The sequence below is a fragment of the Eptatretus burgeri genome, chromosome 3 (genome assembly GCF_056783735.1).
Source record: "Eptatretus burgeri isolate ZD-2024b chromosome 3, Ebu_testis_v1, whole genome shotgun sequence".
Taxonomy (NCBI): Eukaryota; Metazoa; Chordata; class Myxini; order Myxiniformes; family Myxinidae; genus Eptatretus; species Eptatretus burgeri.
In genome coordinates, this window is record NC_140963.1 from 120,413,290 (window position 1) to 120,441,052 (window position 27,763).

Below are 27,763 nucleotides of genomic sequence, written 5' to 3' on the forward strand. Positions count from 1 at the left end.
GGCGCAGACCGACCAATCTAAAACAATTAATGAGACTTCTCGAGCACCTGCCCAATGATCCAGCACAACAGATGCTCCATGATGAAAACAAGGATTCAAGGCTCATAAGAGCCAAATGGGAGAGACTCGAACACCTGATGCTGCAAATACAGTAGTCCTTTATAAGGAAAAGCATGTGATACCGTCTGCTATTACTATGCTACATTATATAACTCCTGCAACATAATTCCAAACCAACATGTACAGATCCAAACAAAAACTTCCGGGCGGACTTGCAGCTATAAACGTACAGCATCACTCAATATAGGAACCTTCAATCACCCGAGTCTTTTGTTCAATATTATATTGATATATAATATCATATATATGTATGTATATATATATATATATATATATATATATATATATATATATATATATATATATATATATATATAGATAGACAGATAAAACATCTTCTCATTGTATGATTTGTCCCGTCGGTCATTATAGGTACAAGTTAATAAGTGGCACGCCAAAAAATTAACATAAAGAAATACTATCCACGGCTACATTCGTGTAACAGGTATACAATATAATAAATATAGACTCTATAACCATGTAGTTTTTGTAACCTGCACAGCCATGAGAAGATTATAATACAACAATAGCTTTCATAGTTCACTTTGGAACACTCACAAAGCAAGAAAAGCAAAATATAACTTTATAAAGCTGTAGATATCTTAAATGCCATATTAACTTTAAACAAAACGCCTTGAAAGAAACCAAAGCATTGATGCACATTTCGTGAAAGTACTTTGTCTATTAAGTAAGGAATAATGACCACGTGACACGGGTTATGCCACGCATGACGGTGACATAGATAATGTATGTTGTGATGTCTGAGTGTGGGTGTGTAAAAGTGTGGAAAGCCCTCAGGTCAAAGGGCAAAGGTACTATATAGTCACGTGAACTGAAAAAACCCTACTTGAAACGAACGTGTCGCTTAAGCCAAAACATGTGTACAGTTGGAAAATTTCCAAAAATGCGTAAAATTGTTTGGCATGAGCACGTGACATCATCAGTGACTGGCAGATTGCCAGAATGGGTGCAAAAAGGCACCCATGGGCAATGACCTATTAGATCTTGGTCGCAGATAGTCTACAAGAAGTATACCAGTTGATGGATCGGACCGCTGCAGCCGTTCTTGGGGATTTGATGAGAAAAGGCTTGGGTGAGATTGAACTTGAGGTGAGGGGTGGGGAGGAAAGGGGTATAGGTGAAGGGGGAGGGGTGGGAGAGGTAATAACACTGACCATAGTGATCTGAAGACCCGTTCAGACCGTACAAGGATGCGCACATCATACAACAGGATAATGCATGACCACTCGCTTCCCCATTTTATGACTTGCACATCCTATGACCCGAAGCGATCGACAAGAGCAGGTGTATGGATAGATAGCCTCTGAGAAACATAACCAGTGGAAAAAACCGATCAATCCAAATTACAGGTAAACAAATGAGGTGCTTTTGACAGTTATTGAATCATATCAGAGGTGCCCTTTCGCTAAAAAGCGAGTGGCCAGATAATTAAGGAATTCTGTTTCCTCCAGGTTCACCCTCTGATCAACATCCCATGATGAGCTATCAAAGGGGAGAAAGATTGAATAAAATGAGATGCACATTCTCTCTCTTTCTTTCTCTCGCGCGCACTCAATCAATCAATCAATCAATCAATCAATCAATATCTCTCTCTCTCTCTCTCTCTCTCTCTCTCTCTCTCTCTCTCTCTCTCTCTCTCTCTCTCTCTCTCTCTCTCTCTCTCTCTCTCTCTCTCTCTCTCTCTCTCTCTCTCTCTCTCTCTCTCTCTCTCTCGTGCGAAATCAAGATATTCTTTCGGCATGGCGACCTTTTGCTCTCCTTGGATTGCACAAATAATGCTTCCCTGTCTTGCGACCCCTCCGAGCGGCAAGTTCTTGCACCCTATCTGCAGAAACGGCAGTGCGGAATCTTCTTGAAGGCATTCTGGAAGTCCTTATTGAAAAAGGCGTATATGATAGGGTTCAGCAGAGAGTTGGAGTAGCCAAGCCAATTGATGACCGCAGATAAAGTAGGAGGTGGGGAACACGACAGTTTGCAGAAAGGTAGCACGAGAGTCACGATGAAAAATGGCAACCAGCACAGCACGAACGTACCCATGATGATTCCCAAGGTCTTCACGGTCTTGCGCTCTCGGGCGAGGGCGATTTTCCTCCGACAAGGAGCTTTGGATTGTTGGGCCAAACCATTGTGCTGCCTTTCCTCTGTTCGCAAGTTGATCTGCTGCAGGGGTTGATCCTGCAGGGGCAGTGTGGATCTGGGAGTGTCCGAGCTCAGGGCGCTCGGGCTGGATACGGCCGTGGTGGTACAATCCGAAATGGTGGAAAAGGTCGTGGACACATCCTTCAGTTTAAGTGCTCCGTTAAACATGCTTCCCGAAGTACTGGACGACTCCATCATGGTCTTTCCCTCGTTCTCCCCATCCTGGAGATCTTGAGACCTCTCTGCCCGAAGTCGCACCCCTAAGATCGTCAAGGGTCGTGATGGAGCTTTCAGGCGCTGCTTTTTCCCAGCACGCTTGCGGATGCGGAAGCGTGCTGCCTTAAATATGCGCCAGTATAGGAAAAGCATGAGTAGCAAGGGGATGTAAAAAGCACCAAAAGTGGAGTATATGGTGTAACCATAATCTTGACTAACCACACACGCATCTGGATCTGAACGGTCTTCGGGAGTACGCCAGCCCAGCATCGGTGGGATTGAGATGGAGAAGCCAACCAGCCAGGTGAGACAGATGAGAAGTGCGGCGCGGCGAGGAGTGCGCCGGTTCACGTAGTTGATCGGGTCCACGATGGCCCAATAACGATCGAGCGCAATGACACACAAATGTATGATAGAAGATGTGCAGCAAAGAATGTCCAGGGCAATGAAGATGTCACAAAGCACTTGTCCCAGAGTCCATCGTTCCAACACTTGGTAAAGTGCCGCCATTGGCAGCACCAGCACGGACACTAAAAGGTCGGTGACCGCAAGCGAGCAGATCAAATAGTTGGCCACGTTCTGTAGAGCGCGCTCCAGAACCACCACGGCAATCACGCACGCATTTCCCACGATGGAGCACAGGATGAGAAGGCCTAGGCACGTGGATGTTAACACCACGTAGGCTAAGGATGTTTCGGGAACCTCCTGCGCTGCTCCCTGCATCGTGCTGGTCACGTTTGCTCCGCTATGGTGAACCTCCATCGTTCACAAATAGTCCTTTCACTTTCCCCTTGACAATCCGACGACAGTTCGGTCTCACTTGCCTTCACAAGTTCATGTACCTCTCGGATCGTTGCGCATCGTCTTCTACTGTCCCGTATTAGTTGCACGAGCGCGCTCCCGCCGTCCGGTCATACTGGGATGGGGAGTAGGGGAGGGGGCTTGGGGGTGTCCACGCTGCGCATCGGTCTGCTTGCTGCGGTACTGCGTGTCCGTCTCCCTTCTTTCCCCTTGCTGTTTCCCCCTCTCGCTTAGAGTCCAATCACACGTCCGGCACGTTTGAAGGTGAGATGGGGTTGCGGGGAGAAGTGGGAAGCGGGGAGATCGCACCGTCGGACCTGTTGCTCGTTCCGTTCATCTTGTCTCTTTGCCCGTCCCGTCTACAGCCCCAGCTCCAGCTGATGCCGCCGTGCCTGGCCCTCTAAAGAAATTCAACTCTCAAACCCAATCTATCAATCCATCATATTTCTCATAGCCTCTCTCGCCAGTGTCCCCACCTTCCTTTTTCACTCTCAACCCCCGCCCCTTCTCCCACCTCGTCTATCCCTCGATGCTCCCACCATGAGGCCCCTTGCAGCATGAGTGCTTCACCTCATACAACCGTGCGCGTAAAGGTCCCACTTTGGTGTCGACAATAATTTATGGCAGTTTTAGTGAGATTCAACATTCGAGGAGTGTGCTGTTTTTTTGAGCATAGGTTGAAAAAAAAATGTGAAATTATTAACCTACTGCTAAATAGCGTAATGTTGAGTAGTTGGGTTTTTTGACTAAGGAATTACCTTTGTACATACTGGTTGAGTCGTGAATAGGGAAATATAAATGGTGGTTGAGTAGGGCACAGTTTGACCAGCGTGCTGCAGAGCCAGCAGATCGGTGGTGGGACATGACCACCGTGTTGCCGAGCAGTGAACGACCGTGGCCTTGCTTTGCAGTCTATAGTCAGTGAACTTGTGTTCCCAAGGAACCCTGCAAGGACGGATAGATCCATTGTGCATGACCTGGGTGGCTCGGAGCTGCGCGTGTAGGTGGACCAAGGAGGTTTTAACCGACAACCAGACCATGGGCATTGTACATTCGGTTCGTGCCTTGGTAGGACGTGTCCTGTGAGCCTGAGTCAAAGTATGTGTGGATCCCGTGCTTCATCGTCCTCATGACGTCATAATCGTACAAAGTTGGGGACGAATCTTCCAAACTCCGGAAAGTTTCCCCATGCAGGAAAACGTTTCACCAACCAGGTGCTTTCCAACCCGATATACAGTACAAACAGGACATGATTATCCGATCTGATGTCTGTGATACACAGAGCGCAAAGCTTCTGCCGAAGCAGTGTCTTGGCCAAGGGGTCATTATGGGTGGTTTGCCATCCCTCTCCCAGTAGGAGTTAGGGTAGAAATTTGTAATTCCTTCATGCTTCCGGCAATAACTCGCCTACTCTACGCGAAGGACACTCTGCGATCTTCAACGTTCACCAACTAATGCTGCCAGTTGGAACTCCCAGTTCAGCGTCCGTTCGAGGGACGCCACACACATTGATGAATCAACCGCCTGTGAAACACCGGGATGACAGTTTATAGCTGGGTCGGGATTCGAACGCAGGCGAGACAGCTTACATGCGAGTGTGCTTCCTCTCGGTCATCCTGTGAGCCAGCAAATGATATATATATATATATATATATATATATATATATATATAAATATAATATAATATATATATATATAAAATATATATATATAAAATATATATATATATATATATATATAAAATATATATAAAATATATATATATATATATATATATATATATATATATATATATATATATATATATATATATATATATATATATATATATATATATATATATATATATATATATATATATATATATATATATATATATATATATATATATATATATATATATGACCGGGCTTAGTGGCGTGCGCCTGTAATCCGGCTACTCGGAGGCTTGGGTTGGAGGATCGCTTGAGGACGGGAGCTCTGCACTGGGCCGTGCTATGAGAGGGTGTAGGGCATCCCGGAATCATGGCGAAACCCAATCCATATCCCTGTGTCGTAAGAGGCGACCAGGGTTGCGTCAGGAAGGGCATCCGGCGTAAAACCTGTGCCAAATCAGTATGCGGATCATAACGGATGATCCGCTGTGGCGACCCCTAACAGGGAGCAGCCGAAAGACGAACAACAACATATATATATATATATATATATATATATATATATATATATATATATATATATATATATATATATATATATATATATATATATATATATGTTTATAATACAACTATTATTATAGCACAAAACCTTATATAGAGTACGTTTCATGGACAATTTGTGATGTAACAAAGCTGCAACGATGCCCCGGGTACCCACTTACTGATGTCACATCATGCTCCTTTCATTTGATTTATCATTCCTGATTGCAAACCTCCTCACTGGTCATTAGCGGGACAGAGACAATGTGTTCGTGTGGCAGATGCTCCTTGTTACTAACAGGTCACGCAGAAAGTGCTGCGATGGGACTCGATCTGTGCCCTGCTGCCTCGTCAAGTTCGTGGATTCGATCTGCACACACACACACACACACACACACACACACACACACACACACACACACACACACACACACACACACACACACACACACACACACACACACACACACACACACCAGGTGTTTTCATGGAGTTCACGAATTGGTTGTGAAGGTCTCTTTCTTCCAAAATTCAATGTTCGGCACAAGGGCCATTCCCTGATCATGACGGGTCTCCACAATCACAGTGATGCCTCCGTCACGTCACATTATTATTCACCTTCGCTGCACGAGTCGTGCTGTGACCTCCTATAACGGTCCCAGATAGGGCATCCTACCACGTGTGTGTGTGTGTATGTGCACACCACACAGGCCGACGGATGGCACATCTTCGAGTTGCGCCGGCGAACACGACGAGAGAGGATAATGTGAACCATGCCCCCTTCGATTCAGTAAACCCCCATACACTCCCAAAGCGATTTCCCCCATCATTGCTATCTCCACGAGTTGTGAAGAAAATTGAAACGAAGCGAGAAATGCTGAATGAGAGTTGAGACTGGGAACCCGAGAAGCTCTCCCGTGGGTGGACTCGGGTTGGCGTGAGGGGGGGGGGGGGACAGTGGGTCGTTACGGTCTCCTCCGCACTGCCACGACCCACAACCTCGTGTCTCTATCGGTTCCATGTGGCCGCTCCATGGTCACTCACCGAAGACCGCGAGTCTCGGGGTTAAAACCTCACGGTGTAGTTTATGGTGTTTTGATGGTCCTTTACAAGATCACGCTCTTTAATTCTCGAGTTATCGATTCAGATGGCACCTCGTTTGAAAAGTTCACAGGTTCATATAACTTCGAGATGAGTCGATTGTCGGCGGTCGGACGTCATTTCCGGTGGTTTGTAGCTCATTCTGTAATAAACATCTTTGTTTTGATGTTAAATGGTATTACGGTCGGAAGGCGTCGCCATGTCCGCTGCCTAAACGCGTGCCGTGTGTGCCGTGCGTGCCATCCCTTTAGCATTCTCTGAGCGCGCACGTCCTGCGGATGTCACGAAGCCCGGGCCTGGCTCCGACACCCTCGAGCTCGACGACTGGCTGGGAGGTGGGGAGTGGGGGCAACGGGGTCTGGGTGGTGCTGGGCCGAGCCACCTGAGCCCTTCAAGTCGGACGAAGGTGCGAGACGCGCGAGCGAAGGGCACAGTCCGGAGCTGTCCAGGAGCTGAAACGGAATCTCACGCACCGTGTTCAACGCAAGTCAGTACACAGTATTCCACTCTGTCCTCTCTTTTTCTTCCTTCCTCTCCTCCACCTTCTGCCTGTCCCTCACCCCGTCTACCAATAACTCCAAACCTGCCACCCCTCCCCCCCCCTCCGCTACACCTCCTCATTTTCTTCTCAGTTCCTCCATCCACTCTCCCTCCTCACTCTCATCCCCATGCCCCGTCATTGTTATGTTTTCTCCTCCTTTCCAGCCCCATCATTCCGCACCCAATTTGTCCGCTGCACGCCCTCAATCTACGGACGTCTTGTCTATTTCTCTCCTGTTCACCCTCCATCAGCGCATGATCCCGCGCTCTGCCCGTCCCGCATGCCGGTCCCTCGGGCCTCTCGCTCCGCCAGGTTCCGCGGCCGCGCCTCTCTCGGGGGCCACGGGGCCCTGGGGGGCACGCGGCGCCACGCCCGGGGGGCTCCGCGACTCGACACCTGTCAAATGGTACGAGCATGCGGCATCTCGTTTTTATTCATCTTCATCATTTCTTTCATTTTTAGTTACGCGTGCTTTTAATGTCTCGGATCATTAAAGCTTATTTGTTGTGCTAATGAACCTAATAATAAGCATTAATTTGTTGGTAATTGTTGAGCGTTTTTGGTTGTTCTGATGCTGAATGCAGTTATAGTTCAAACCTCATCTCAGGTGCATCGTTTCTGCAGCTAGTTGAGGAGTTCCACGGCCGGGTTGCGCTGTTCCGGGAGTTGGTGATGTCTGTTGGTGATGGGCGCAGTGATGGGACCCCCCGCCGAATTGCGCTGAGACGTCTGCGGGGTGAGAGTGGTGCACTTGCATCTGAAGCGTGTGCGGCTCTCAGCGCACTTGCCTTGTTAGCTAGGTGAGTCCAGACAGTGTGTGTGTGTGTGTGTGTGTGTGTGTGTGTGTGTGTGTGTGTGTGTGTGTGTGTGTGTGTGTGTGTGTGTGTGTGTGTGTGTGTGTGTGTGTGTGTGTGTGTGTGTGTGTGTGTGTGTGTGCGTGCGTGCGTGCGTGCGTGCGTCTGATTATTTTATCCATATGTGGGTTTCAGAAGGTGGAACTAAGTCCTCCCAGGTCTCAGAGTATCCATCTCCATTTCAGTAAGGGAGGTCACGAATCATGGACCAAGGTGTGAAGTTATTGTGTTCTCAAACTTTTGTTCCGAGGACTGTTTTGAAGAATGTCACTGAGCCCTGGACAGCTTCCAACTGTAGTTTGTTTGTAGTGACATTCCCAGGGATGGTTTTTAACAGCTCCGAGAAGTTATTTTTATCATTACCATTGCTGCAATGATCACTGGAACAACTTTAGCATTCTTCAACTTCCAGGACCTTTTCATTTCATTTTTATGGTCTTGGTATTTGGTAATTTTCTTGATCTCTGCATTGTTTAGGCCAATATCACTGGGTACTGAAACCTCAATTAGCCAATATGGCTGCAAAACCATGTGACTGATCAATTATTCCTGAACAGTCTTGTACACACATGCCTTTAGGAACATTTGTTGGAAGTTTCCCCTCGATCTGTCCAGCCATTCTGGAGAAGAAGATTTTTTAATATGTTTAAGGTTAAATCAAATATGGCTGCCAAACCATGGGACCGATGACATCATATGTGTGAACCTTTTATTCCTCTTGGATAGTCAGTCATAAGTGTAAAGTTTCACCTTGCTCTGTTCAGCCATTAAGGAGAAGATTTTTGAAGGTTTTTTTTCAAAAAACAATATCGCTGCTGAATCACATAACCGATGACGTCATAAAAAAAAATTGTGGACCATTTTATCCCTAGGTGACCATAAAAAAGGCCCATACTGATCAGATATGTGTGTATATGTAGACATAGCATTCTACATATGCAATTGTGATGACATAATAAAGGCACCTATGACATCATAAAAATATCACACTCATTCCCCATGAGGAGTACTTACTATTTGCCAGGTTTCAAGTTCTTTCCTTGGTGCAGTTTCAGAGATATAGAGGTCCAAAGTTTTTTCCATTTTTCCAACATGGCTGCCACACCACGTGACCTATGACACAATAATTATCAATAAAACATTCCACAAGAGAAGTTGTACCAATGAAAATTTTGTCTCAATCCGACAAACAGTTGCAGAGAAAAACAAGTTCTGTGCAGACAAATAAACAAACAAGAAGACGTCGTGCAGAGCACGACACTTGCAAAATCCATAAAAAAAATTTGACATAAAAAATAATCGGTGGTTGAATTCAATGATCAAATTTGCAACTCCTCTTCAACTTTCAAGTGAATCAGATGAAAATTGACAATTTTGGAGACTCGGCCTATGTTGACCTTTTGGCCTATGTGGACCGCCAAAATAATTGGTGGTTTAATTCAGTGACCTGAAATATATATCCTTTTCAAATTTCAAGTCATTCGGAAGAAAATTGAGGATTTTAGAAAGACCACCTTAGTTGTTGACCTTGGGCTTATGTTGACGTTTTGGTCTCTGTTGAACTTAAAAATAATTGGTGGTTGAATTATTTGACATGAAATATAAATCCTCTTCAAATTTTAAGTCAATCGGATGAAAATTGAGGAATTTAGAAATCCCTCCTAAGTTGTTGACCTTTTGGACCATGTTGACTTCAAAAATATTTGGCGAATGGAATTCAGTGACCTAAAATATAAATCCTCTTCAAATTTAAAGTCTATTGGATGAAAATTGAGGATTTTAGAAATACCACCTGAGTTGTAGAACTTTGGCCTATGTTGACCGTTTGACCTTTGGAACTAAAAAAAAAAAAAAAAATACGCTTCTTCCTTATGACAAACTCTACCATGTGGTGAAGTTTCGAGAAGATCGGTTTAAAATTGTCACCTCTATGCGACAGACAAACAGACAGACAAACAGACACAATAACAAAATCGACTAACCAATATACTTTAAAAATCTTCGATGATGCAAGTAACAAACAGAAATTGGTGAAAACATAACTTCCCTCATCTCCCAGGGCGGAGATAAATATCACTCGTAGAGTGACACTTGGTGACACGGAACAGCACATCCCTCCACCAGGCTGAATAGTTTACATTTTGTATGCCACCGATAGGTCGGATCTGAATCTGAACCTTCATCAAAAATCAAATTGGCTTGTTCTTGTCACCTACCCAACTCATCCACCAAGTTTCATCCGAATCCGTCCACAACTTTTTTGAGATATCATGCAATATCGTTTTTAGCTCCATCTCTCTGGTAAAGAATCATTTAAAAATTAAATACTTCTCGCATCTGGATCCGGATCTTCACTGAAATTGAATCAATTCATCCTTGTCACAAACGCAACCTGTCCACCAAGTTTTGTTTGAATCAATCCATAACTTTTTTAGATATTGTGCTATATATCGTTTTTGGCACAATCTCTCAATGGTGAAGACTCACTTCAAAAGTTAAATATTTCTTGTATCCAGATCCGGATTTGGGTCTTCACCAAAATTAAGCGTTGTTGTTCCTGGCCAGTCACCAACATACACAAAAAAATATTCAGAAAGATTGCTTGAAAACTGTGGCCAGAAATTGTGTGACAAACAAACAGACAGACAGACAGACCCAAATGCAGTAACCTCTCCTTTGGCGAGGGTAATCATCTCATCATACTAAAATGAGGAAAATGTACGTAATCCATGTGTATGTATTATGTGTGAATGCATGTGCAGTATGTCCATGTGTGTGCATATGTATATACAGCTCTGGAAAAAAAATAAGAGACCACTCCAAAAAAAATTTAAATCAGCATCTCCACATGTATAGCAGCCATTCCATTCCAGTGTCTGTTGAATTCCAAGACAGGCACACCTCATTCTACTTAGTGAGGTACTGATTAGGTGATCACCTGAACCGAATCTTATTCAACAAGGAAAAGTACAAAAACCACTGCTGTGGTCATCATTATCCTCTTGCAATAGGACCAGCTGGATGGCAAAAATAGTGCGAGTAGTACCTCAAAAGTAAATGGAATCAAAAAAATTAAAAAAAAACTAAAAAAAAACTATTGACCATGCCAAAAGAGTTGAAAAGAAAAGTTCAGGATCTTCTCACTTCATTCTTGAGGTCTTGGTGTTTGGTCATTTTCTTCATTTCTGCATCATTTAATCCAAGATCAAGCAGCAGACATTGAGGACAACAAAGCTACAGACTGGCAGAGGGCGAAAACGACTTTCCACTGACCGGGATGACCGCCAACTCATTCGAATGTCACTCAACAACCGTAGGACGACATCAAGTGACCTACAAAAAGAATGGCAAACGGCAGCTGGGGTGAAGTGCACGGTGAGGACGGTGTGAAACAGGCTCCTTGGGGCAGGGCTGAAGTCGTGCAAAGCTAGAAAAAAGCCCTTCATCAATGAGAAGCAAAGAAGAGCCAGGCTGAGGTTTGCAAAAGACCATAAGGATTGGACCGTAGAGGACTGGAGTAAGGTCATCTTCCCTGAAGAGTCCAATTTTCAGCTTTGCCCAACACCTGGTCGTCGAATGGTTAGACGGAGACCTGGAGAGGCCTACAAGCCACAGTGTCTCGCACTCACTGTGAAATTTGGTGGAGGATCGGTGATGATCTGGGAGTGCTTCAGCAAGGCTGGAATCGGGCAGATTTGTCTTTGTGAAGGACTCATGAATCAAGCCACGTACAAGGTTGTTCTGGAAGAACAAACACTTGCTTCCTTCTGCTCTGACAATGTTCCCCAACTCTGAGGAATGATTTTTCTAGCAGGACAATGCTCCATGCCACACAGCCAGGTCAATCAAGGTGTGGATGGAGGACCATCAGATCAAGATCCTGTCATGGCCAGCCCAATCTCCAGACCTGAACCCCATTGAAAACCTTGGGAATGTGATCAAGAGGAAGATGGATGGTCACAAGCCATCAAACAAAGCCGAGCTGCTTGAATTTTTGCGTCAGGAGTGGCATAAAGTCACCCAACAGCAATGTCAAAGACTGGTGGAGAGCATGCCAAGACGCATGAACGCTGTGATTGAAAAATCAGGGTTATTCCACAAAATATTGATTTCTGAACTCTTCCTAAATTAAAACATTAGTATTGTGTTGTTTAACCAGAGAGTTGGTGTCAAAGCCACCCAATGCTCGCCTGTTTATACATTTATCGTTTTAAAAGACTAGTCTAATAATATTTTTGATAAAGCATTGCAGTGAAGTCTGATCCAAATAATTTTAAAGCAATATATGTATTTGTATATTGTAATCAGTAACAAATAGTGTGGTAGATAAAAACATTAGAAAGGAAGTAACTTGCACAAAAAAAACTTAAACATTTTCACGCTGACGCTCACACTCACGCCAGGGGTATCGCTACAGCTCTCTGTTCTTTGAACAGGCGAGCTAAAAATGAATATGAACTTGTTTTGTTTGTATTATGTGAGGTCTGAAAACACTGAATCTTTGTTGTTATTTTGACCAGTTGTCATTTTCTGCAAATAAATGCTCTAAATGACAATATTTTTACTCGGAATTTGGGAGAAATGTTGTCAGTAGTTTCTAGAATAAAACAAAAATGTTCATTTTACTCAAACACATACCTATAAATAGTGAAACCAGGAAAACTGATAATTTTGCAGTGGTCTCTTAATTTTTTTCCAGAGCTGTATGTTTGTATATATATATATATATATATATATATATATATATATATATATATATATATATATATATATATATATATATATATATATATATATATATATATATGTGTGTACATATGTCAGTACTCATGTGTATTTATGTGTGTGTGTGTGTGTGTGTGTGTGTGTGTGTGTGTGTGTGTGTGTGTGTGTGTGTGTGTGTGTGTGTGTGTGTGTGTGTGTGTGTGTGTGTGTGTGTGTGTGTGTCTTCATCAGGAAACAGCAGCAATAGCTGGTGTGGCACTTGCTTTCTGATACCCAATGCAGTGATTGGGTCTGATTTTAACTTATATATTGTTCCGGTCGTGGGGGTATATTGAGGAATTTAATAGGAAAGATAGGATTGTGTAGAGTTGCTTGGTCCCTGGATGTGTAGGAGATATCTTGATGTAAATTAAGTAGGAAAATTGAGCTGAAGTGTTACTCGTCACCACATGGGGGAGGTGGGGGGGGGGGTGGTGCTGTGTTAATTAGGTCGGGTCTCAGAGTACTTTGTCCCAATATGTGATTACCCCCTGTGACCTTCTCCTCCGTTTATGTATTTACAAGTGAGCCATGGAAGAATTTCGTTTTTATAACAACAACCATAACAACAGAAAATGTGCTGAGCAGGAGAAGCCCCACCTTTCTGGTTTTGTGCCAACAAGCTATGCCTGGAGGTGGATAATTGATGGGAGTGATGTCAGAAGTGACGCGGGTGTGCCGAACAGGGAGAGGCACCGCCTTCCCTGGTTTCGTGCAAGCAAGCCACGCCCCAGAGGTGGACAGTTGTTCGGTGTGACGTCGAGGAGAGATCGGGAGCGAAGATGAGTTCGGCATCAGAGGATATGTTAGTCAGAGGAACGTGGCTAGGCCAGAGGATCTCGCTTTGCTCTCCTCTCGGTACGACGAAGGCTGCACGATTCTCATGTTCATGCTGTGTGAATTTGCTCAGTGTGCTGAGCTAGACGTTAGCCATTGACTGTTTTGCTGTGCCATGAAGTGTGTACGTTTCTGAAAAGGGAAGGAGAGTGTGCCTCATGGCCTGATCACAAGGTCTCAGAAATCGTCTCGTCGTGTGGGCCATCGTTGTGAACAGATTGGGTGCAAGAGAGGCACAGTCGGCATATTAGCTCGATATACAGAGGGGAGAACAAGTATTTGATACACTGCCGATTTTGCAGGTTTTCCCACTTACAAAGCACGTAGAGGTCTGTAATTTTATCATAGGTACACTTCAACTGTGAAAGACGGAATCTAAAACAAAAATCCTGAAAATCACATTGTATGATTTTAAAATAATTAATTTGCATTTTATTGCATGAAATAAGTATTTGATACATCAGAAAAACAGAACTTAACATTTGGTGGAAACTTTTGTTTGCAATTACAGAGATCAGACATTTCCTGTGGTTCTTAACCAGGTTTGCACAGACTGCAGCAGGGATTTTGGCCCACTCCTCCATACAGATCTTCTCCAGATCCTTCAGGTTTCGGGGCTGTCGCTGGGCAACACAGACTTTCAGCTCCCTCCAAAGATTTTCTCTTGGGTTCAGGTCTGGAGACTGGCAAGGCCACTCCAGGACCTTGAGATGCTTCTTACGGAGCCGCTCCTTAGTTGCCCTGGCTGTGTGTTTCGGGTCGTTGTCATGCTGGAAGACCCAGCCACGCCCCATCTTCAATGCTCTTGTTGAGGGAAAGAGGTTGTTGGCCAAGATCTCGCGATACATGGCCCCATCCATCCTCCCTCAATACGGTGCAGTCGTCCTGTCCCCTTTGCAGAAAAGCATCCCCAAAGAATGATGTTTCCACCTCCATGCTTCACGGTTGGGATGGTGTTCTTGGGGTTGTACTCATCCTTCTTCTTCAAAGAAACACGGCGAGTGGAGCTTAAACTAAAAAGCTCTATTTTGGTCTCATCAGACCACATGACCTTCTCCCATTCCTCCTCTGGATCATCCAGATGGTCATTGGCAAACTTCAGACAGGCCTGGACATGCGCTGGCTTGAGCAGAGGGACCTTGAATGCGCTGCAGGATTTTAATCCATGACGGCGTAGTGTGTTACTCATGGTTTTGTTTGATACTGTGGTCGCAGCTCTCTTCAGGTCATTGACCAGGTCCTACCGTGTAGTTCTGGGCTGATCCCTCACCTTTCTCATGATCATTGAGGCTCCACGAGGTGAGATCTTGCATGGAGCCCCAGACTGAGGGAGATTGACTGTTATCTTGAACTTCTTCCATTTTCTAATAATTGCGCCAAAAGTTGTTGCCTTCTCACCAAGCCACTTGCCTATTGTCCTGCAGCCCATCCCAGCCTTGTGCAAGTCTACAATTTTGTCCCTGATGTCCTGAGACAGCTCTCTGGTCTTGCCCATTGTGGAGAGGTTGGAGTCTGATTGATTGAGTGTGGACAGCTGTCTTTTATGCAGATAACGAGTTCAAACAGGTGCAGTTAATACAGGTAATGAGTGGAGAATGGGAGGGCTTCTTAAAGACAAAACTCACAGGTCTGCGAGAGCCGGAATTTTTACTGGTTGGTAGGTGATCAAATGCAAATTAATTAGTTAAAAATCATACAATGTGATTTTCAGGATTTTTGTTTTAGATTCCGTCTTTCACAGTTGAAGTGTACCTATGATAAAAATTACAGACCTCTACGTGCTTTGTAAGTGGGAAAACCTGCAAAATCAGCAGTGTATCAAATACTTGTTCTCTCCACTGTATGTATATATGTATACAATATATATATATATACATATATATATATATATATATATATATATATATATATATATATATATGCACACTCACATGTATATACCTTGTATACAGTATATGTTTAAAATATATATATATATATATATATATATATATATATATATATATATATATATATATATATATATATATATATATATATATATATATATATATATATATATATATATATACACATATATACACAGTATGAATATATAATGTCTGGTATTGGCTTAAGCGTTAGGGTGGTGGGCTTGGGATCCTAGGATTCAGAGTTCAAATCCCACATGGCTGTTGAATTAATACCGGGTGGGGTTTACTCTGCCTGTCATCCTTCTGTGGTTGGCAAAATGAGTACCAACTTGCTGGTATCTTGTGTCGGAGTGGTGACCTGTCCAAGATTGTACCCCAATGCCAAGGAGGCTGCTTAGGCAGCACTAATGCTCTGCACAGAGTATGGTCCTAATGGACATATATATTGTTACAGTTATGGAAATTCAGAGCACCATATAGGTCCTTAAATGTGTTATGTCGATAAGTCTGTGTTTCGATAGATTTCCCCACCGATGTTTAACGGGCAATTATTCGTGTGCAGGGCTGTGATCTTTAGTTAGCCGTTTTTCTTTTACTATCTTCATTTTGGACCAACCGCTTCACAACAACCACCTCCACCACCAACATCGCTCTCATCAACCGCTTCACAACAACAACCTCCACCACCAACATCGCTCTCATCAACCGCTTCACAATAACCACCTCCACCACCAACATCACTCTCATCAACCATCTCCACAACGACCACCACGACATCCCCTCACAACCTACGCAACAACGAACAGCAACGCCTCACCGTCATCTCCATTGTGCCGCCATCTTTGCGCCAGCCACGGCGAATTCACCCACGTCCGCTCTCCTTCATTGGCACCAGGGTCGATGATCTCTGCCACGTCCGCTCGCTCCGAGCTTCGCCTCGAAATCGGATCAAAAGAACGAAAGGGGCGGAGCCAGCAGGGGGGTCAGAGGTGAGGGATCGGAGATCAAACCTCCCCTCACGGATCCCATATAAAGGCGCGCAGAGACGCCAAGTGCGCAGTTGAGCGGGGCTGCGTTGGGAGGTGGATCAGCCTGGAGCCTGGAGTCTGCAAACGGACGGGAGATGGAGAGAGCAGAGCCTGGAGCGCAGCCTGCCATGCCGTGCCGAGCTGTGGGTCGCTGGGAAGAGGCCGGAGAGGAGTCGCCAACCAGCGGCAAAACGGTCCGAGGTGATCGGGCCCCGGAACAGTCCAAAAGACGCGGAGGAACGGACGGGCTCTTAAGAGAGCATCAACTCCAAAAGAGCAAAGGCCCGTTCGTTCCTGTGAGGCGTTGTCGACTAGGGCCCGATCGATCGGGCCGCTCGACGAGGCCTGGGCCGCGGTCACGCCAACTGCCGTGTGGACGGGACGCCAAGGAGCACCCAGCGAGTCGCTACGAAGGCGGCAGGTCACAAGCGCGGCCTCTCGGAGCTCCTTCGGTCTCCCAAGCTCTGAGAAACATTAAAGGCTTCCGAGCCCAGGCCTTTTCTTTCTGGGGTTTTGAATGAACGTTGTGGCGCCGTGTCTTTTGACAGTAGAACTGTTAAGTGCATGTAAATAAATAATAATCGACAGTTGTAGTTCTTCTTGCTCATGTTTTGTCTCATACGTGCATTGGTTGCATACATGACTGCATGATTGCATGATTGCATATGTGTCGTTTTATAAATAAATGTCCTTGTGTGAATGTTAACCCGTTCGTCGTGTCCTTTTCCTTCATTGAACTGCCATCATTGAGTTCGGAATATAGCTGGCTTTTTAATAGCCGATAAAGTGATCGGGTCCAACGGGGCTGCGCGATAAATACACCGCTCGGTATCCGCAGAACGGAGCGAGCTGCGTACGTGGCTCGTTTCCAAGCAGCTCCCGTTGAGGTACAACCTCTCGGTAGCCTTCCCGCACAAAAAAGTAGGTAAATCGACAGTTCGGCGATCGGACCCTGTAGCGTGCGGGTAGAGTACTGACAAGGCTGTGGTGTGCATTAAAAACACACCCGTAGCTGGATTCCGGCGTTTGATCCGGAAGGCTGCGACTGGATTGCTCGTCCGGTGGGCGTATGGCCGCGATTCAGCTAGAAACGGTCGTCCGCACGGGGGCGGTCGGAAATATGTAACAATATATATATATATATATATATATATATATATATATATATATATATATATATATATATATATATATATATATCCACGGGGTGGCCGGCCTGGGCTAACCCCCCGACCCAAATTTGTGATAGCCAAGCTTTTGATACCGCCAACCTCTCGGGACGGCCAAGCGGTCCCTTATTAAGAGGAGGCGGGCACGTTGTTTGACGGAGATTTACACACATGTTCGAAGGGCATGGCAGAGGGCAATGCCAGATGGGCGGAGGAGTAAGGAACAGGAGCACTGCACCAGCACAGCACAAGGGGGTATATCCACGAACCCACTACAATTACACGAATACATTTTCTTCAAAATAAACACATTTGATGAAAATACACAAATATTTACAAGACGATAATCCAACAGGTAATAATAATAAAAGCAAGTGAAATCCTTCAATACAGCGCGTGGTGAAGTAAATGAGTACACTAATGTTAAAATATTCAATTTAGGCTTTTTCAATTGAAAAACAATTAAAAAGCGTACTTAACATTTGAAATGTAAAAATCTTGTTATTATTGTGCTTAGCACCTTTATATATATATATATATATATATATATATATATATATATATATATATATATATATATATATATATATATATATATATATATAACAGAAGGAATGAAATCGTTCAATACAGCGTGGCAGGAGGCCACAAAAGAATGATAGCATAAGAACTTAGCTTTCAGCGTTCGTCGCGAAATGGGATGGTGGGCGGAAATGACGTCTTTCGGCGTGAAATGGGATGGTGGGCGGAAATGACGTCTTTCGTTCGTTCGTACATGAGAGGGGCACGTTTCTTGGTTTTTTTTTCCCATCAAGCAATAAATTAAATGGTTTTCACATATATATATATATATAACACATTAGTTTCACAAATTTCCATTGAAATACTCGGGTATTTCCCCGTCAATTCTCACCATTTCCGTCTGGTTACGCACTGCATCTACCGGACGGCCGTCATTGGCTGTCTTGAGGCACGTGTGGGGGGGCGGGGGACACCGGAGACGCGGTAGATGTGGTAGACACCGGGGACTTTTCAAACTCGGTGCAATTGTATACAGCGCACGCGTTGTAATAATGACAATGAATAAGTAACTCCTACAGTCGAGACCTCAAACACAGGCGCAAATACAGACAAAGGGGTGATCAAAATGAAAATAACCCCCCCCCCCTTTTTTAAGTACCCTGGTCCTCAGCTTGGGCAGAGCTGATCCCCGTCAAACCCGGAATGGAAGCACCTTCACCAGCGTGTGCAAACACAGGCAAAAATGGTGCTGTACTTGTAGCAGGGCAGACGTACGCCAGGCAATCCGCGAGTAGCTTTCCACGTGAAGGCTCAAATAAGCCAGCCTTCCTCTTTCTAAAGGTGCCACCTGCCTCATGGATTCCTCACACCGACCTCATATGTGTGCTCTGCCAACCTCCCGTTCTATCCAGATGGAGGCCTTCCACAATCCACATGTGCGCAAGCCTGCCTGCCCTCGGCCTTGATCACACCGATCTCCCGTCCTATGCAGAAGGAGCTTCCCACACCCTCTGCAATGCGCCAGCCTCTCCCCCTGCTCTTTCCCCTCTCCCTGTGCGCTCTATATCCTCTGCCTCCAGGGCGTGGCCTGCTCGCCCCCAAACCCAGGAAGGCGGGGCTTCTCCTGTTTGTTGTGGTTTCAGGGACGCATTTCCCAGCTTTACTGTCTGGCTTGAAATATAAAAAAAACATATGGAAAACCAAAGAGGGCAATCACGTACTGGGGAACTTATTTTTACTCCCTAGGCTAATTAACACTGCACCCCCCCCCCTCGTGTGGTGACACGCAACACTTAAGCTCACAGATTCCCTAACTTAGTTACATGGAGATGCTTTCTACTCGTCCACAGACCAAGCAACTCTATACAATGCTATTCCCTAATAAATTCTTCCATATACTCCCACAACCGTAACGATATATTGCTGTAGATTTCCGCCACTCTGGCGTGCGGACGACCGCCTTTAGCCCAATTGCGGCCGTGCACGCCCACCGAACGTGGCAATCTAGTCGCAGCTTCCGGATGAACACCGAAACCCAGCTACGGGTGTTTTTAACACACCATAAACCAGCCAACTCTTCTGTCCACACGCTGCAGGGTCGATCGCCGAATTGTCGATGTACCTAATTATTCGTGTGGACAGAAATGCCGGGAGTTTATACCTCAACGGGACCTGCACGAAAACGAGCCGCTTAAGCAGCTCGTTCCGTATGCGATTGTCGAGCGGTTTTATATCGCCAAGTCCCATCGGACCAGATGTACGTTTTATCGGCTTATAATCAGCCAGCTAATATCCCGAACGCAATTATGGCAGTCAATGTTGGAAGTGACACCACGAGCAAGTTAACATTCAAACAATGGGGGTATTTATTTTAAACGCACATACGCAATGAATGGGAGGGGAGGGGGGTGGACAAGACACGAGCAAAAATCTACAGCCGATGTCTATTTATTATGTACATGCACTTAATCAGTTTGTTACTTATGCACAAGGCGCCACAGACTTTCATGCAAAACCCAATAAAGAAAGAAAGAAAGAACCGGGCTCGTGAGCCTTTATAATTGCTCGGAGCCGGGATGACAGAAGGGGCTCCGAGAGACCGAGCAGGTTACCTAGCCACCCTCATGGTGACTCGCTGGGTCCTGGTTCGGCGACCCTTGGCGTCTTTGCCGGACCCCCGAGCTCCAACTGGCTCCCTTGGTCGTCCGCCCCCCACTGCGATCTGGTCGAGCTGACGACGCGCTGGAGGAGTGAATGGGTCTCGCCTCAGGCCTCCTGGTTGCGCCGGCGAACCCCCAGTGAACCAACTGCCCGAACTCCGAACTCTACAGCTCCCAACAAGGCATCCCTCCACTCTCACCGCCAACTCAAGCCACGAACTCCAGACTCCAGACTCCAGACTCCCTCCAACGGCCCAGCCCAACTCCAACTGTCGGGACTCCAACACTCAACTCACTTCTCGGCGTTCCAGCATGGCTCTTTATCGGGTTCGGGGGGGGGGTGCTCGCTCTTTCACCTTCGACCCTTCACCCCCGCTGGCTCCGCCCCTCTCACTTTCGATTGGCCAGCTCCTTCAAAGGGTAAGGCCTTTTTGATCCATTTTGCACGTCATGCTTGCACGCGGACGTGGTTGACGTTGTTATTAAAATAAAAGATAGAGACAGAATAACGGCTCACTGAAGATGCACAGCCCGGCACACGAATAATTCCCGTTATACATTGGTGGGGAAACCTAACCTGGAACACACACTTACCGAGATAACTGACCTCTGGGGAACCTGAATGGTGTTCTGTGAATTTCCACAACCGTAACAATATATTAGCAAATACAACCCATTGCTTGGCTGACGGGGGGGTACTAAGGATGGGGGTTGAGAGAAGAGGGAGGGAGGGAGAGAGAGGAAGAGGGGTGAGAGGAGGAGGCAGGAGTGAGGGGAAGAGTGAAGAAGGGTGGGGAGAGCTATACCTCACCAAATGTTGCAATAACATGGGAAGGAAGGATGTGAGGAGGGTGAGAGAGAGAGAGAGAGAGAGAGAGAGAGAGAGAGAGAGAGAGAGAGAGAGAGAGAGAGAGAGAGAGAGAGAGAGAGAGAGAGAGAGAGAGAGAGAGAGAGAGAGAGAGAGAGAGAGAGAGAGAGAGAGAGAGAGAGAGTAAAAAAAAAGAAGAGAGAAGGGTGAGGGGTGGAGGTGGGGTTAGTAAAGAGAATGTTAGGTTATGTTTCATGACCAAACACACACACAAAAACAAACTCATATCAGAACAGTTGTACACACGACACAACGGAGTTTGTAAAGTAATCCGCTGGCACATTTGCAAAAACTTTGATGTCCCAGTTCCAGAAAAATTGTGGGAACATGAACCAAAAGGGTGGGGTCACTGAAAACATGGAAGTACCTACTGCTCACATATGAACGAATGATCCCATCAAGCGTGAACATCGAAAACAAAGCGTTGCGACCAGATATCACAATTCGGTAGAAAAAAAGAGAAGGCATTGCTGATTGAGGTGTTAGTAGCAGTGATTTTGGATTAAATGATGCAGAAATAAAGAAAATGACCAAACACCAAGACCTCAAGAATGAAGTGAGAAGATCCTGGAAGCTGAAGAACATCAAAGTTGTTCCAGTGATAGCTAGACCTACAGGAATGGTAACAAAGAACCTCACAGAGATATTAAACATGGGGGCAACAGCGCAACACCCCTGGGTGCTTACCTGGTAGCGGTTGGATAAGATAACCAGGCAACCACTGGTAGGCATGGATGACCCACGAAATATGTAATGGAGAAGAAAGTAAATTCCTCTGGATTTTTTTTTTAATGCCATGAACAAACCTTGGTAATCACGGGTGATAAAGGTTGTGGTCAAGTTTCATCGAAATTGTGTATGTAGTTTCTGAGAAGAAAGCAAATGCATATTTTGGTGGGCAACCCCCTCTCTCCATAGACCCTCCTCGACCCCAATCTTTTTTTAATATCGTGAACAAACTTTAGTACATCATGGGTGGTGAAGATGGTGGTCAAGATTTATCGGAATTGCATGTGTGGTTTTGGAGAAGAAAGCAAATACAGATTTTGGGGGAAACCCCCTTCAAGCCAGATTTTTCAAATGTCATAAACAAACTTTGGTACGTCATGGGTGATGAAGGTTGTTGTGTAGCTTCAGACCTGTTTTTTTTTTTAAATGCCATCACGGGTGATGAAGAATAAGGGTGATGTGCAGAGCTGTGGAAATTACAGAGGGATAAAGTTGTTAAGCCACACCATGAAGTTGTGGGAAAGAGTAGTGGAAGCTCGGTTGAGAGGAGAGGTGACGATCTGTGAGCAGCAATATGGGTTTATGCCAGGAAAGAGCACCACTGATGCCATGTTTGCTTTGAGAATGTTGATGGAGAAGTATAGGGAAGGCCAGAAAGAGTTACATTGTGTGTTTGTGGATTTAGAGAAAGCTTATGATAGGGTGCCAAGAGAGGAGTTGTGGTATTGTATGAGGAAGTCGGGAGTGTTGGAGAAGTATGTGAGGATCGTGCAGGATATGTATGAGGACAGTGTGACAGCGGTGAGGTGTGCGGTAGGAATGACGGACCGGTTTAAGGTTAAAGTGGGATTGCACCAAGGATCGACTCTGAGCCCTTTCCTGTTTGCAATGGTGATGGACAGGCTGACGGACGAGATCAGACTGGAGTCCCCATGGACCATGATGTTCGCGGATGACATCATGATCTGTAGGGAGAGTAGGGAGCAGGCTGAATCGAGCCTTGAGAGGTGGAGGTACGCACTGGAGAGAAGGGGAATGTTAGTCAGTAGGAGTAAGACGGAGTACATGTGCGTAAATGAGAGGGAGGGTGGTGGTATGGTGCAGTTGCAAGGAGTTGAGGTGGGGAAGGTGGATTGGTTTAAATACTTGGGATCAACTGTCCAAAGTAACGGAGAGTGTGGGAGAGAAGTGAAAAAGAGAGTGCAGGCAGGATGGAGTGGGTGGAGAAGAGTTGCAGGAGTGATTTGTGACAGAAGGGTAGCTGCAAGAGTGAAGGGGAAAGTATACAAGACGGTAGTGAGACCAGCTATGTTGTATGGTTTGGAGGCGGTGGCGCTAACAAAAAGACAGGAAGCAGAGCTGGAGGTGGCAGAGTTAAAGATGCTGAGATTCTCGTTGGGAGTGACGAGGATGGATAGGATAAGAAATGAGTGTATTAGAGGGACAGCGCAGGTAGGATGGTTTGGAGACAAAGTGAGAGAGGCGAGATTGAGATGGTTTGGACATGTGCACAGGAGGGAAACGGAGTATATCGGGAGAAGGATGTTGAAGATGGAGCCGCCAGGCAGGAGGAGAAGAGGAAGGCCAAAGAAGAGGTTCATGGATGCGGTGAGGGCGGACATGCGGGTGGTTGGAGTGTCAATGGAAGATGTGGAGGATAGAGCAAAATGGAGACAGTTGGTCCGCTGTGGCGACCCCTAGCGGGAGCAAGCCGAAAGAGGAAGAAGAAGATCACGGGTGATGAAGGTTGTGGTCAAATTTCATTGAAATCGTATGTGCAGTTTCTGAGAAGAAGTTGGAAGTATTTATGGATGGAAGGATGACGCGCCATCACATAACGCGCCCAGAACTACTTCACAGGTGAGCTAAAAACCATCCCTGGAAATATTATTACAAACGAACTACATTTTGAAACTCTCCGGGGCCCAGCGACAATCCTAAAGAGAACCCTCGGCACAAAACTTTGAGAACAGAAAACTTCACAGCTTGGTCCATGAATCGTAACTCCTCACCAAAATGAAGGTGGATACTTTGAGTCTGACCTGGAAGGACACCATTCCAGATTCTGAAACCTGCATATGTAGATACCAATCAACAGCACACACACACACACACACACACACACACACACACACACACACACACACACACACACACACACACACACACACACACACACACACACACACACACACACACACACACACACACCTGATTGATATGTTTCGCCTCCTGACACCCACCCACCACACGTGGAGATTTCTCTGTCTCTGTCACACACACCACACCACACCTACACACACACACGCTTGGCCGACATCGGCAATTTTTGGGGAATCGGCAGGTTGGAGTTTGTCTGATTACCAACTGCAGTACTTACAGTATACAACCCAGAAACCTTGAGTGGCTTTCACGGAAAAAACATTATGTTTATATAGACATTTTAGGGAGATGTTCACAAACATTATTCTTCCTAAACAGCTGCATGTGATGGGTGGAAAATAAATTGGCTCGGCAATTTAGACAACACGTTAATACGGAAAATGGCTCAGAAATCGGGCATTTTCAAATATATTTTGCTTTGAAACTCACAAAGAGAAACATACAAATCCGATAACCAAATGCTTTAGAAACAGGTGCGAGGCCAAAGGAAAACCTAATGGAACCTCCATCAGACACGGGATGAAATTTGCCACCACAGCACCCATAACAGGCATGACGTGCACACACCCGTGGCGAATCCGTACAGATCCAAATCTCCCCAAATGTACAACGTCTGTGTGCGCTGTATACATACCTCTACCTTGTCGTAACTGTCGACTGTACATCCCAATCAGGACACTAACTATACTGTACAGCTCGGTAAGTGGCTCAAGCACTCAAGCACTCCAATAGAATGCCTGGCTTGGAAAGTGATGACCAATTGCCGCAGATTCAACTACGCACCCGGAAACGCCCGTGCCATGTCCGAATTGGACAAACAAACACTTTTTTCAGTCAGAACTGCTGAAATTTTCAAATCTGGAGCTTACATTTTGTAATAATGCCAAGTTTAAGAGATTCTGTCAGTTATTCAGATTCACAAATTAAAGAAAGCCACGAACACTGGTGTCTCCAGGCATTTATAAGCAATGCAATATACCCAGCGATCCATAGCTACGATGAACAGGCATTCGATAATATGAGTGAGGAAAGTGAAAAAAAAAACACTTTGATGTGAAGAAATCATTGCGGCCTGTTCTAAGTCAACTCATGGTTGAGCAGGCAAAAAAACATGACAGCTTCAGACCCCAGCGAGGTTTCCCAGGAAATGCCTTAAGACCCCAGACAGCAAGGTGGCTGTGGATCACCGAATTATCTTCAAAAGGGGTGTTTTAATCAACCCAAACACACATTTTTCACTCTTGCACTTCCTTGGAGTTTTCTTCATATGCATGCAAAGTTTCAGACTGCTATGTTTTATAGTTTTAGAGTTATGGAGGACACACACACACACACACACACACACACACACACACACACACACACACACACACACACACACACACACACACTGCCTTTTTATTAGTGTGGCTAAACAGCTGCGTGTGACGGGTGGAAAAACGTTTGGCTCGGTAATTTAGAAAACACGTTAATCCGCAAACGACTCGGAAATATGGTGTTATTGCATGAACCACTCGCTCAGTGTGATGGAGCACGAACCACTAGCTCAGGGTGATGGAGCATGAACTACTCACTCAGGGTGATGGAGCACGAACCACTCACTCAGGATGACAGAGAATTAACCACTCGCTCAGGATGACGAAGCAAGAACTACTCGCTCAGGGTGACGGAGCACGAACCACTCGCTCAGGGTGACGGAGCACGAACCACTCGCTCAGTGTGACGGAGCACGAACCACTCGCTCAGTGTGATGGAGCACGAACCACTCGCTCAGGGTGACGGAGCACGAACCACTCGCTCAGGGTGACGGAGCACGAACCCCTCGCTCAGGGTGACGGAGCACGAACCACTCGCTCAGGGTGACGGAGCACGAACCACTCGCTCAGGGTGACTGAGCACGAACCACTCGCTCAGGGTGACGGAGCACGAACCACTCGCTCAGGGTGACGGAGCACGAACCACTCGCTCAGGGTGACGGAGCACGAACCACTCGCTCAGGGTTACGGAGCACGAACCACTCACTCAGGATGACGGAGCATTAACCACTCGCTCAGGGTGACGAAGCACTCGCTCTGGGTGACGGAGCACGAACCACTCGCTCAGGGTGACGGAGCACGAACCACTCGCTCAGGGTGACGGAGCACGAACCACTCGCTCAGTGTGATTGAGCACGAACCACTCACTCAGGGTGATGGAGCACGAACCACTCACTCAGGGTGATGGAGCACGAACCACTCACTCAGGATGACGGAGCATTAACCACTCGCTCAGGGTGACGAAGCACTCGCTCTGGGTGACAGAGAACGAACCACTCGCTCAGCGTGATGGAGTACGAACCTTTCACTCTGAATGATGGGGCATGGAAAAAGCATCCGCAGAGAGTGAATAGTTCGCTCAGTATGACGTTGCATGGTATTGCTGTCGACAATTGGTGCTTGGCAAGTGGCTTAAGCACTCATACAAGCACTGCAATTAAATGGTTGACAAGGAACGGTTGGCAAGGCTGTCGCTCCATACCATAAAGGATACCTTTGACTTTAAGGCCCGTCTTCACTATGCATGGAGCAGTTAATGACATAAAATGAATTTGTTCAAAAATGACGATCCACAAAAGAGTTGGTGCTAAATGCAGAACAACCCTGGAAATATCGCAATGTTCAATCACCCACGAAATAAACATTGCAAAAAATCCTCCATTGTACCTGCTCATCTGTGCACATGTCACATGGTACATTGGTTACAACAGGTACATCAGTCCACGCAAACGTTATAACTTTTTTGTGAAATGTCCCTTTTTAATCAGATTTGCTTTGATTCCCTGTAGTGCACATCGCGAAACCTCAGAAAATATAGACACAGATCTGGCAGATGCAATGAAGAGGCAGTCCCTTGGGGAACAGGTCACGAGATCGAGCAGTGAATGCATTAAATCATACAGCTCAATGAAGCTGGCTAATTTTGTTAGGTTCCAAAAAAAATTTTGTTCACGCAATATAATTCTCCAGACAGGAGAAAAAGATAAGTTTAATACCTTGGAAATTACACATTTTCTTGTGTATGTATGGAAGAGGGAACATAGCCTTGATTGCTTAAAGTAAATAGGTACATCGGCTTAGTTAGAAGACTCTGAGTCGTTAATTGTATAAATTATCAGATTTCACGACAGATTTCGACACTTATTTGGTCCGGACAATATACGATCTTCAAAAGCGAAATAATATTTCGATGATACACTTTAATTCGTCCGTGAGAGTAGATCATGAAAAATCGTATCATATAATGCATGAAATCGCTACAAGCTCCTAATTTGAAAACTAAAGTACTTACAAAAGCGATGTAAACAGAGATTCGTTGCTATGATGAACAGGCATTCGATATGAGTGAGGAAAGTGAAAAATAAACTTTATCGGAAAGAAATCGCTGCGGCCTGTTCCAAGTCAAGGCGTGGTTGAGCAGGCCAGAAAACATGGCGGCTTCAGATCGCAGTGAGGTGACCCAGAAAACACATGAAGACCCCAAGAAGCGAGGTGGCCAAGGATCGCCTGATGAAGGATATAATTAAATAAGGCTGTTAATTATCTTCAAAAGGGATGTTTTAATTAACCCAAACACCCAATTTT

General features: G+C 45.5%; 2 protein-coding genes and 1 long non-coding RNA gene across 5 annotated transcripts in view; 1 reads left to right on the top strand and 2 right to left on the bottom strand.

Annotated features, from left to right (window-relative positions):
* Window positions 1–27,628, bottom strand: LOC147030852 (uncharacterized). Of its 2 annotated transcripts, none has more exons than XR_015056547.1 (3): window positions 27,471–27,628; window positions 9,006–9,104; window positions 1–140 (listed from the first exon to the last, which is right to left on the bottom strand). It is a non-coding gene; the product is annotated as an uncharacterized LOC147030852 (long non-coding RNA). The 2 variants fall into 2 exon arrangements; XR_015056546.1 differs by lacking the exon at window positions 1–140 and adding an exon at window positions 5,667–5,865.
* On the bottom strand, window positions 443–4,790 carry LOC147030853 (5-hydroxytryptamine receptor 1A-like). The gene has a single exon (XM_085875368.1). It carries the CDS (start codon window positions 3,256–3,258, stop codon window positions 1,963–1,965), a length of 1,296 nt encoding a protein of 431 aa, XP_085731494.1. The 5' UTR covers window positions 3,259–4,790; the 3' UTR covers window positions 443–1,962.
* The window catches only part of RGS7BP (regulator of G protein signaling 7 binding protein), a 91,927-nt gene continuing 70,970 nt past the window's right edge, over window positions 6,807–27,763 (top strand). Inside the window, exons 1-3 of one of the 2 annotated variants that reach the window (XM_085875372.1) lie at window positions 6,807–7,083; window positions 7,389–7,543; window positions 7,762–7,937. In XM_085875372.1, the coding sequence (XP_085731498.1) occupies window positions 7,418–7,543; window positions 7,762–7,937 (302 nt within the window). In that variant the 5' untranslated portion in view covers window positions 6,807–7,083; window positions 7,389–7,417. Of the gene's footprint in view, window positions 7,084–7,236; window positions 7,544–7,761; window positions 7,938–27,763 lie in introns of those variants that run through there. The other variant, XM_085875371.1, reaches the window with a different exon arrangement.